At 38.7% G+C, this 12,715-nt stretch overlaps 1 protein-coding gene across 1 annotated transcript; it reads left to right on the forward strand.

Annotated features, from left to right (window-relative positions):
- The first annotated feature begins 4,894 nt into the window (after positions 1-4,894).
- dpt (dermatopontin) lies at positions 4,895-8,433 on the forward strand. Its single transcript, XM_087782907.1, has 4 exons — positions 4,895-5,240; positions 6,948-7,073; positions 8,111-8,218; positions 8,298-8,433. Exons 1-4 carry the CDS (start codon positions 4,966-4,968, stop codon positions 8,362-8,364), a joined length of 576 nt encoding a protein of 191 aa, XP_087639033.1. The 5' UTR covers positions 4,895-4,965; the 3' UTR covers positions 8,365-8,433.
- Positions 8,434-12,715: the final 4,282 nt, after the last annotated feature.

Raw genomic sequence — 12,715 nt, forward strand, 5'->3', positions numbered from 1 at the left:
ACTTCTAGTCATGTTTGAGTCCAAAGTAATGCCTGTAATTTTCAGTTTCCACCAGCAGGGCTTAATATTGCTGTGCTGTTTTGTCTCAATCATCATTATAAGTGCTGTAAATAAACACATCAATAAACAAGTGTTTTAAGATTTATTCCAAATTATTGTCCACTTCAGGGTGTAACTGACCATTGTTTTTACCCTGACAACTCAATTTCAAGAACAACACACACAAAAAATATATAATTTTAAGTTAGAAATAAAAAATGTAATAATTAAATTAAGAAAAAAATAATAATACGTAATTATTCACAATGAATTGCATAATTTGACATCCATAATAATAAGTGGGTTTCTTTCGTAACATTACTGCAGTCATTAAGGTCGGACATTCATTTCAAGTGTACTTGTCGAATTACTTAAATTGTGTGTCAACCTTCCAGAGTGAGGCGGTTTATATTTAGCGTTTCAGCTGACTCAGCTTTTCATTACCATTTTCAAGTCACTTTAAAGCCATGAGCACATTTTATTTTGCCTTCATAAAAATGATGATTTAACTTTTTCTTGTTCTGATGAGAAAGTTTTCATGTGGTTGTGAGGAAAACATCACGTTAATCACATAAACAATACCTGGGTGGCTTAAGTTGTTTTTTTTCTGAGATGAAGAAAAGTTGTTTTTTGTTGTTCAGCGACTCATCCCATACTCACGTCAGCGAGTGTATCCTGGTTTTTTACACGCTTTTAATGGTGCAGTAAAAATAGAGCCGGCATAGATAAAGTGCTTCCATCTTAAGCCTTGATGATACCGAGGTGCATAAATAGATCACAACTGAATTCAAGTGCAGGGGATAGCTGGAGTGCTTTTTTATCTCTGGGCAGGAAACTTTCGTCATCCATAGTCCAGATCGATAATCGCAGAGAGTCTCGGCTGAAAATCCCATCCGGCCGAAGGACATGACAGAAATGAAAGAATAGAGAAATTGTCACATCTGATGTCAGCAGCACTCGTCACGGTGAAACTATTTGAATTGAGCAAGTTTGTGGAGTGAAAGCGTGACAGAGAGTGAGTCCTGCCAGTGTCAGCGTGAGGCCAAGTATGTGTGAAAGCTGCTGGTGGACACAATGAAAAGCAGATGTCCACCGCAGCACAAATATTTATCTGATGCTTGAAGCCAAACAGAAAAGAAATGCACTTCTTCCTTTAAAGTTCCTTCCTGTTTTACAGCAGGCACGTCATTGGAGCAGCTATTGTGAATGAGTCCTACATTCTCTGTTCTGAATAGTTTTTTATGGATACTAGCATCTAAATATAGCAGCGGTTCTGCTCCATATTGATTTTTGTGGAACTCCTTTTACAGTGACACCAGCACATGTGCTGTAGTTTATTTTTAGAGGCTTTAAACATGATCTATCTCCGGCATGCGGAGGCTGGATCTTCACGCAGTGTGAGAAGATTCCTGAGCCCACAACAGGGTGTCCTTCCAACCTTTAAACTCTCATCTGACACGTTGTAAATGTTGTCAACGCTCGCCAAACCGTCACCGCCATTGATCTGATTGTTTATGGAGGGGTTCTATGAGAGGCTTCGTCGTGTGTGATTTCAGAAAGATCGGTGGACGATTATTATATTGTTTGCTATTTGGAATTCTACTACAACCTTCTTTTGTGCTCCATCAATACTGACTACGCATGGATCGTTTTGATGGGTTGGTTATTGATGGTCGACCTTGTTACGTCACCCTGAGGTGCCGGTCCAGTTTACAACTGCTCTTGATCAGACCAAAACTCCCCACTTCACCAACAAACAACGAAAATAAACAGATTTTATCTTTTACTCATTACTCATAAACCATTTTAAAAATAAAGGACTTGTTGTTTCATTTATCCGGAATGTTTTTTTCGCACATTTTATTTTAATAGTATTAAGACATTATGGAAAACAATTATCAACAACATATTTATTATTTATTGAAATTTAGTTATTTTTTTCCATTTACCTTAATATTTGTATCCATTTGCATTTGCGATATATGTACATATGAATTGTTAAGTAAGTAAGTATTTTTATTTATATAGCACTTTCTCAGTTTCTCCGAAACCTTTTAAAAATTAAGGTAAAAGGTTACATTTCAGTATGAATGTTTAGTAGATGGTATAGCAGAAAACTTGTATATCTCTTAATAATCTTTATAACTTAATAATCAAACAAACCTGTCAAAGAAGGGTTTATTTTAGTCGACTAGCTCGCCGGATTAGCATCAGCTAGCTTTGTTGACCGGTTGACCTCTAACTTCTCTTTGAACATTTTGTAATTTCCTTTCGTCACCATCGTAAGAAGAAGTTTGTTGCTGAAAAAAGAAGTCAAAAGGTCATTGAGTCAGGATGCGAGTAAATCTGTTCCAGTGTACGTCTGCTCCACCTTCAACAAATCAAAAGGGATGATGTCACAAGATGGCCGCCTCATGAAAACAAACGACAGCCATCCAGCGTATTCCATTATTCTCGGGCAGGAAGTCCTGGTTCAGGTGTCCGCTGAGGTGATTTAAACGCTCAGTTAGGTCCACGTGTACATCGGAGGGGATGGATGTCGGCCGCGGCGTGATGTTAATTGTGACCTTGTGGGTTTATTAGGTCATAAATCGCGGGGATGTGCGAGCTCTGACTCCAGGTTTCATTAACGGATCCGCTCAAGGATCCTCATGAACGCCATCTGAAGGTGAACCGTGTCACTCTCACACTTTAACACACTCTGTGAGGGCCCACTTTAAATGTCTCCATGGAAGTGAAGACAGAAGCAAGTCGTGGCATTTGCAGTGACGTGTCGGACATGTCGACTGAGTGGGACGACTATTGTTTCTGGACGAGGGAGGGAACCGTGCACAGATGATGAGTCACGGGGAATATATTGTAGTACGGTCGAGAGTCTCTGGTAGGATCGGATGTTAACAGATGATGTCACTAAAGCAAGATGAGAGTTCAGAGGTGCAGGAGCTGTTAGTGTTGGAGCCTCGCATCCAAATCTTAGTTTAATTATGTGAAATTGTAATTGATTATTATATTAATTCATTTAATTTTAAGATTTGTAAATCTCTGAAAAAAAGACATTGTAAGTTATTTTGTTTGAATTATCCAAAACTTTGAAACTTTGTTTCTACACATTTTCTTTTTATAATATTGATTATGAAAAAGCAAAATTCCACTTCACACTGTTTCTATGTCGTCTTCTGTCTGTAGCTGTGTGAGTGGTGGTCCTCAGGGGCTTCTTAGCCTTCATGAAAATGTGTCTTTTTTAATTGTACACATACATAACATAGTATATTCATACTCTTTCTTACCTTCTTTCTGAATTGTTCATCCTGACAAATGGTTGCTTTAATTGATTAATTAAATGATCGGTGTTTATCAAGAAAAGCTCAGAGATATTGAATCCATTTTTGTATTTTGGTTTGGAGACTGAGGGGGAAATTGACCGATCACAGTTTGGTTCTCTGAAGGAAAACTAAAGAGCCAACATCCTCCCTGAAGTCTGACCAATGTCATCTCAGCAGAGTGGTTAGAGGGGGAGATTTAAACGGCAACAGACAAGAGTGACACTAGCTGGGTGGCCCCTTTTTCAAGGTGTTTTTTCCAGGAAAACTCAATATTTTTTCAAAACCAAAGACCAAAAAAAATATCCCTTGTGTTGGCTCTGTCACTGATATTGTATATTTAAAGCTTTTATAAAGTCAGACAATAAAAACAATAAAAGATGTTGACACTCGAAAACACAATAGGTAAAATAAATCAATTAGTTAATTAAAGCACAACATGGTAAAAAAAAGAGGAGAGCATCACAATTAAAAATGTGAACACCAAACAAAACAATTGATCTGAGACGTCAGGATACATTTATGAGGGTCATCAACGAGGGAGATGTTCATCCAGTAAGTGGAATGTTAGCAATTATGGGTGTCACGCGGAGGTCGTGTCCAGACGTCCTTGATCAAGACGTGAACAATCTCTAATCTCTGACCAGCAGGTGAGTGAAGCTGCTTTCAACGTCGGCGTATTGAAGTGAGAGTAAGTGATGTTGAAAAGCAGAATAATGATGGATAATGCGGATGATGTTGAGCAGAAATGATGATTGTTTAGCAACAGCAGAACAAAACATCGTATCAAGGCTGTGAAGTGAGTTGAATCCATTATCTTACAGCATAACATGTTTAATATTAGCATTATTGTGTTTATTTCCTAGTTACTTACATGTTGAATTATCTTATAGATATAATTAAGTTTTTATTTTAATAAACATGCATTTTTTATTGCTCAATTTATCACATTTTAATTATATTTTTACTATCAATTTTTAAATACTTTAAGACATTGTTATTTGTGCAGGCTTTTCGCTGATTTTCTGGGACTCCTGTGTTTGTCTTATGTGTCTTGGTCTTTTAAAGTATATATTTTAACTGTATATTGTATTTGATTGTTCAAGTGCTTTGTGACCCTGGTCTAGACACATCTTGACATATACATAATGACAGTTTTTTATTAATGTTTTAATAACATCTGTTTACAGTAACTCCTTAGTGCTTCAAACAAATACATTCTTATTTATTGTAAACCTGATCTGAAGAATAAAAAAAACACTCTTTGAAACAGCTTTTGCAAGCCTTTTCATCTTATCCCATCGTTTGTATCCAGATTATCAGCTTGAGCATTTCAAAAACAAGTCGGATACACGTGCAGATGTGTTCTCCGGGGGAGATGAAGCTCTGGTAAATTACAGTCTTTTGTTTTTTAAGGTACCCCCTAATCTAAAGTTCCAGTTCTCTATGTTCGTTACCAGATTCCACCTTAAAAGGTTAAGTGGCGTCATGTTTTGGCATCTGTCGTTCAATAAATCACAACACGATTGGAAACATCTGCTCGGCCAAACACTTGGAGGAGTTTAAACTCGGGCAGATGTGAGCAACTCATCAGAAAGACTTCAACATGGGTCCGGCTCTGGTTCTGTGGGCGCTGGCTCTGTGGGCCACCGCGGCGGCTCAGTCCCAAGACCACCAGGACATGGGCTGGGTCAACGGCTATCGCCAGAGCTTCAACTTCCAGTGTCCCCACGGCGAGGTCCTCGTGGCCCTGCGGAGCTACTACAGCGAACAGGACGGATCCGACCGCTTGTGGACGTTCGAGTGCCAGCCGACTCCTGGGGGCCTCGGGGAGCCCAGTGACTGTTGGTGGGACGACATCAGCCGAGCTGGGATGGAGTGGTAGGTCCTTTCTTACGCATTGGTGCAGATATTTCTAGACATAAATAGTGGTACAAACTTTTTTGTTTAATTCATTTGTTGATCTTTTTTACTTCCAATGCAGGATAGGAGAAACCATTTGAATTCTGAAATATTTAGGTGTTACAAGAGATTTTTGGAGGTCCTAGAGACCAACGACAAACACTTGAAAGGTCATTATTAGCAGAAAACATTGGCCCGTACAGGACGTGGCTCAAGTGACAACAGGAAACTCATCTATCACTTTCTCACATGAAGATGATCCAGTAAATATATTTCATACTCTTGCTGTTGCATTGATCCTAATGGTGATGTCTCTCAAAGTAAAAGTTCTCAATCAGACATTCAGGCATACAAGTCAAACACAGATGATAAAAGGTTCCTCAAAAGTCAAACCCTTCCGGAAAACCTTGTCCTTGAAATTTGTGAACTGACTTTGATCCCACGCTGCTGAGATGGCTGAAGGACAGTCGATCCTCAGGCCGTCGAGCCTCACCTCATACAATATTCTTAAATATGTATGTGTTCAGTGTGGAGGTTGCAGTAGAAGAGAACTTGTTATGAAGAAGTCTGTAACTTGGTTTTTAATGACAGTGATGACATGAGCTTTTTACTGATGTCACATGATAGGCAAGTTCTCGAGAAGAACAAACCCACCTACGCAACTTGCAAAACTAGCTAGACTTGAAGGAGGAAGTAAATTCATGAAAATGCGGTTTCCTCAGAAGGAACCAATTTTTGTACAGTATATTTTTGCAATATTCCGTTGCTCTCCCTAAATGACTAAAAATGAATCAGATGTATTCGGGTTGATCCGCAAAACTATTCATTTTCAAAGCAAAATATAAACTTCTAAAACAAGAGCGTGAACTCCAAAATTAATAGTTTTTAAATCAAGTTTGATGTACCTAAGAGTGACTATTATATACAACTAAGCAAGTATACAGGTGTCATTTTCACTTACTTTACTTTACAGCCTCTATTACAGTGTTTAGATTAAGCTTAAGGTCTCTTTGCTGAAATAAAATTAAAAAAAACAAATGAATCCTCTGAGAAATGGCCCGTTTGAGGCCTTGGCTCCTACAAGGGTGTTTGTGAAATAGTGAGACATAAATCCTTACGTTGGAAATTCCACTTTCTAAAAGTTATTTTTATTATTAATTTTTTTTGAAAAGTATTATGAAAATAATGGAATTTTGGTTCAAAAGTATCTTGAATTTGACTTTTGTATGTACATGTGGACAGAGTTCTTCGTAGAAAAGCTAATATTCTTGTGTTTATGTTTACACTAGCATTGAAACACACACAATGTTGTTCACACACTCTAGTCAACAGTTTTAATCTTTCAAAACAGATTCTTGAGAGCTCATGAAAGGGACGGGACACAGAAAGCAGCAGAATAGCAGACGGTAAAAAGACCCATGCGAGCAGACTCTACTCTTCATGTCGCACCAGCATCAGATCAATAGCTCAGGGTCGAGCCAATGTTGCCATGACAAACGTCCACCAATGCTGCACCCCCTCCCCGCCGCCGAACCTTGGTCTTTTTGGCAGTGTTGTGGTGTCAAAGAACAGTGTGGGCCGTAAACAAGCCCCGCACAACAAACCTTTATTGAGTGTAAACATCGTTGACGCACACTCTCTGCCCCGGTTGTTGGACTGATGCTCGTGTTGCTCTGACTCTTGCAGGACTTCGACGTGCACCAGGAACGGCCTGGTGGCCGGGGTACAGAGCAAGTACTTCGAGACTCTCCTGGACCGAGAATGGCAGTTCTACTGCTGCTACTACAAACGCCGCTGCCCATACTCCTGCATGTACGTCCCCACACTACCCTTGAGCAACACACTTGCAGTCACAACCATGGTTTCAGGACTTAAGAATTGCATGAGGAACGTTTTTCATGATCGTATAGATATGAAGAAACTATGACACTTCAGGATCTGTTCTCTAGTGATGAGTCCTTGTCTTTTTATTAGTCACCATTCAAGTGCCTATGACAATGAATTGTTCTTATCAAGGCAGGGAAATACGATGTCTTGAAGGGTCACATCATATAAACACTGTTGTCAAGAGACAGAAGGAATTAAGAAAAATGATTATTATGAAGCAGGAAAAACACTGAATAAACAATGACCAAATAGAAATAAGTTATAATATTCTATTGTAAAGACAGTGTAAAATACTGTATTGTAACTACATTTTTTATTTTATTGTATTTATAATATGTACTGGCAAAAACTAATTACATATATTAATTAAGGGGCAAAACTATACACAAAAAAGATAGAAAATGAAGTTCTAAAACAACAATTTGATAGTTTCACTCTTACCTCATAAGGGCAGATTACTATAGTCAAAAAGCTGCATCTCAACATTATATAATGCAATATTTGAGTATTATATGTTCATTTACACCTATCACAACTTTGTGATACATTCAATAATTAGTCAGCAAAATATATATTAAATTAATCTTCATAAAATACATTTCTAAGACTTTGTTATTTAATTACTTTTATTCATTTTTGTGATATTTTCACTCTTCAAAGTAAGTTCATATTATTTATGAAATGTTTTCATTTATATTGTTAAATCAATACATTTAGTTCACACAAGCAAAAACTGCTTTGCAATGATTTAATTTGTCCTATTATAAAAATGTATTAAGTAAATTAAATGATAACAAGCTAAAAGAGTGTCAATGTCGTGGTTGTGATTGACAAACATGTGTTAGCATGACTGTGAAGTTAGCTAACGTTATGTTCAACTACTGAAGGTAACACTCAAAGGGAAAGTTTTTGATCGATTCTCGACATAAAACTGTTGAATTGATCCGTCTGTCTCTGTGCAGGAAGACTCCCGACATCCCGGAACATCACCGAGAAGAGGCAGAGATGGTTGTTCCCAGTTATGGCTACTTTGTGCGAGGAGCCGAGACGACGTTCAGTGGAGTCCTGAGGTGGAATAATGTTCTCATGAAGGATTTCACTTTGCAAAGAAACATTTGAATAAGTGTTGTGTTGTTTTTCCTCTCGCAGGGATCGGCAGTGGAAGTACATCCTGTGCAGAATGACCGACTTTGATTGTGAATTTGAAAATTTGTAAATCAACTAAAATCTAATCTGAGCGCGTACTCATGTGTACTGTCATTTATACAAATAAACAGATCAACAACAGGAATGTATGGTTTGTTGTTTTGGTGCTGCTTGTTTGAGATGACGTGGGGACGAAGACAGAAAGAAAAAAAACACAAACGTGGACACAGACGGAAATCTAAAGTGGTTAAAGATGGAGCTGGAGGTCTTTCAGCAGGAGGTGATTTTTCCAAACAAACACATTTGCATCGGTGGAAAACATTACGTCAGCGTTTTCTCTGGGAATTGGTGAGCAACATTTTGGATGAAATGAGCTTCGCATGCTACAGTTGGATTTCCATGTACTAGGAAGAAACATGAATAAAAACACACATGAATAAAACAATGCAAATTTAGTGTCATCAGGACCCGGGATTCTAGTCTGATGATCCGAACTCTTCCAGACGTGGGTCAGTTCGCTGCCCTCAGTGTTCCGTGAGAAGACCAGGAGTGGGACATTAGAGTCACTTCATAAGCTGCTAACTTCAATGTTCATATTCCTGCAGCAGGATATGAGCGAGGCCGCGGGAAATGTTTGTGAAGGAGAAGAAGAAAAGGATTCTTGGTCTGAGCACCATGTGTTCCACAGAGAAACACGTTTACACCAGATGAGAAAACCGATTTGATGCCGAAGAATTCCCGACAAAACTTTGTTTATGCATCTTTCGTTGTTCATTACATTTGATTCAATGGCTTTAACGTCACTTGATTATTTTGTACCTTTATATTAACTAGAGTTTACAAGCCAGAGTGTGGATCAGAGCACATCATGGTGCTTGGAATTCTCATGAGAATAAAAATATATATATTCTTGTTTGTAAATTAGGTTGTTTGTTTTTTTATTCTTATTTGTAATGTCTTATTTTTGCTTTTTACTTCTAGCTTTGTTACATTTTTTTTAAATTAAAAACACACCATGCATATATATTTATGTCTTGTCATTTCAGAAACTTTCCTTGCTATTCCTACAAGGTTAAACCAAAGAATTCCATCATCATTTGAAGATTGTTACCTTGAATTCCTTGTTAACTGAAATCACAATTGTCATCATAAATTCTGATACGACCTATCCCTCCATCCATCCATCCATCACTCCATCATCCATCCATCCAACCATCATCCATCCATCCATCCATCCATCCATCCATCCATCCATCCATCCATCCATCCATCCATCCATCCATCCATCCATCCATCCATCCATCCATCCATCCATCCATCCATCCATCCATCCATCCATCCATCCATCCATCCATCCATCCATCCATCCATCCATCCATCCATCCATCCATCCATCCATCCAACCATCCATCCATCCATCCATCCATCCATCCATCCATCCATCCATCCATCCATCCATCCATCTATCACTTCTTTCATAACATCAAAAACAAGTCATTTTGCGTTTATATCAAATATATTGTTTTTTTTTTAATGCTATTTAAACAACTCCTCTTGTTAGCAGTTCATCCACCCAGAGTATCTCTTGGATGACAAAGCTCCTCCCCCTCAAGGAAACTCATTTGAGTTTTCTGTATTCATGAACCCCCTCACTTCTGAACAAGTCACATAACTGTGACTGTTGTCTTCTAGACAGATTAGGTCGTCGCCGTCTCATGGTGCATTAGAGATTACAGGATAGAGATTATAATAAAACAAACACACTATGGGAAACATGTTTAAATATCAGCTACAGTCTGAGAAAAACAACCATTGTAGTGTATATTTCCACATGGAATATCACACATCCTGGTGATGTCACATGATCTCCATCATCTAATGAACCTGTCGCCAAAAAAGTGTTTTAAGAATTAAATTCTCAACTTGCTAAGACAGGAAGTTTATTCTTGATTAACTTCAAATAATTGTCGTGACACAGATTGAATTTGAAACACTCATCAAATCTGGCAAAATTCTGTGGTCACCAGAAGTTGCCAGTGTTTATATGAGATATCGATTATTTACGTCAATGATTGTTCACAGACTTCCATTAATAGTAAACCTGTGAGTGTTTGGTAAAGGAGGACAAACACAGTTGATTAAGATGAATCGAGTCTCAAAGAAAGCAAAGACCACATCACACTAGTACTTCCTGGATCATGGAAAAAGGTTCATTAAACTCTTTCCACAGAGAGAAGCAACTGATTTGACGCCATGACATGATCAACAAACACCTCTTTTATTCTCTCAATACTCATTTTTTAAAACCTCCAGTCGGAGCAGTCAGTGTCTTCCAGGAAAAACTGACTCACACTTTCCAAATCAAAACTTTCCATCGTCTTTCACTGACAGAGTAAACACATGAATGACTTATTATTTCGTTTTTTATTTTTTTTTACTAAAAACATTCAATGAACTGCAATGGAATCGTTCAATGGTGTTGTTCACTGACTTGTTCGTCACATATGGAGAGTAAGAGATGAGCCGGCAGTCGTGGATCTCACTGGTTTTATTGTTGGCGAGAGAGTGTGAAGTTGGAAGGTTTGGATGATAATGAACAGATGAAAGTTAAGTCCAATTATTGCATTTATCATGATGTATAATCTCTGCTTGATCAAAACAAGCTGTTAAAGCTGAACATGGAACTGCTCTTGAGTGAATACATTGACTTTAGATAAAGTTTTGCTGCACTTTCTTCTTTTTTTTTACATTTTTTGGGCTACTTTCTCACCCATCCTAAATTTGGCCCCTGGCCCTTGAGATTGGCAAGTGTAGTTTTCTCATTAATAAGACCAGCTTAAATACCGGGATTTTAGCTCATTTATAATGGTAGAAAGTTTGTAAACTCCAGCAACCTACGTGTGGTAATAAAGAAAACTCTAAAATCTATAAATGACTGAAAACAAGAAGTTCCTCTATGACTAGAATGAACACGCCTGCCCATAAATAACTTAACTAAATAACTTTTCAAGCTCTTCCTACAAGTTTCTCTGACACTTCTGGTGACGAAGAATAGCAAAAAACACAACGTTTTGGAGATCTGGAAATACTCATTTAAAGATTTTTGTATAAGACCCCACGTGGCTTTCAGAGTCTGTGGCCCCCAAACTGCACATGAAATAGAAATGAAATTGAAATGAAGTTGCTGAGAGGAGATCACTGAACAAACTACTGTCCATCATGGATGATGACAGTCATCCTCTGAACACTGTCATCAGTGAGCAGAGAAGCAGAATGAGTGCACGAATGCTCCTACCCAGGTGCAAAACAAATAGACTCAGGGACTCTTTCATTCCTCGGGCTATTAAATTGTACAATTCTGAGTTCGGGGGCAGGAGTAAAGTGAAAGTATCTGGATGTTCTGTTCTATGTTAGTCTTTGTATCCTTTGTCTTTGTTGTTTTTCTTTGATCTATGTTCTTTGTCTTTATCTTTAGACTTAGATTGTGTCATCTTGTTCTTTCTCTTTATTTCTCTTGTTCTTATTTTATTTTGATTTATTTTTTATGAAAAATTGCTGTATTTGCTGTGGCTATTGTTTTTTGCATTAAAAAGTTCAACAAATTTTAACCAAAAGTTAAACAAAAACAGTATTTTTTTGGGGGAGTAATTAATTGAAGCCTTTAAGTGGGACGCGCGTGTCTGGCGTCAGAACAATGGTGGGCCAGACGGACCAGAACTACAAGAGCAATCAGAGCAAATAAAGGAGCCACTCTCGCTCCCATTAGCCCGTTTCAGGGAGCAAGGATTTACTCTCAACAGCCCACACTGGAGCAGCGTGGAACTCTATTCAGGGTTAATGGAGTGAGCTGGACGGAGGTCAGCGAGCTGAGCGGCACCATCTTGAATGCAGCTCTGGACCGGGCCAGCAGCTCTCAGTACAGTTTGTTTATGGCCACTGCTGGCTCGGGGCAGCCGGCCAAACCCCACAGCGTGACACGCGGTCCCTGGAGCCGGTGGCCGGTAGCAGGCCACACACTGGTGGGGGTCCACAGAGACCCCGCCGAGGGAGAGGACTTCCACTGGAGAGCTATAAAAATCACATAATAAGGTCCAGTTAATAGAATAAATACAGTCAGTTTAAAGCAACAGTACACATGCTGATGAACCAAAGTCAGTCCCTGTTAACAATGAGTTCATGTGAACACACTGAGCTCAGACGCTTGAGTCTGTAAACAGCAATCAAGTGTCATTAGGTCTGAGAGGTCGAGCCGTGATTGGACGACGGGTTACAATGTCACCTTGTTCAAGGTTTCCAATCATGACGTCACTTCAAGTTCAGCAACACTCGGCCGCTGTGTTCAAGACTTCTGCTGCGTGTCAGGCTTTTCTTTCTTCTATATTTGAGAGTGAGCACAGATGTTGTGTCGCCTGGAACTGTCT

Source organism: Callionymus lyra, chromosome 2, assembly GCF_982586985.1.
Source record: "Callionymus lyra chromosome 2, fCalLyr1.hap1.1, whole genome shotgun sequence".
NCBI lineage: Eukaryota > Metazoa > Chordata > Actinopteri > Syngnathiformes > Callionymidae > Callionymus > Callionymus lyra.

What these genes read in the sequence shown, in the direction of transcription:
- dpt (XM_087782907.1), top strand. Translation starts at nt 4,966, where the DNA reads ATGGGTCCGGCTCTGGTTCTGTGGGCGCTGGCTCTGTGGGCCACCGCG. An exon ending in CGCTGCCCATACTCCTGCAT is followed by an intron (nt 7,074 to 8,110) that starts GTACGTCCCCAC and finishes GTCTCTGTGCAG; the next exon opens with GAAGACTCCCGACATCCCGG. An exon ending in ACGTTCAGTGGAGTCCTGAG is followed by an intron (nt 8,219 to 8,297) that starts GTGGAATAATGT and finishes TTCCTCTCGCAG; the next exon opens with GGATCGGCAGTGGAAGTACA.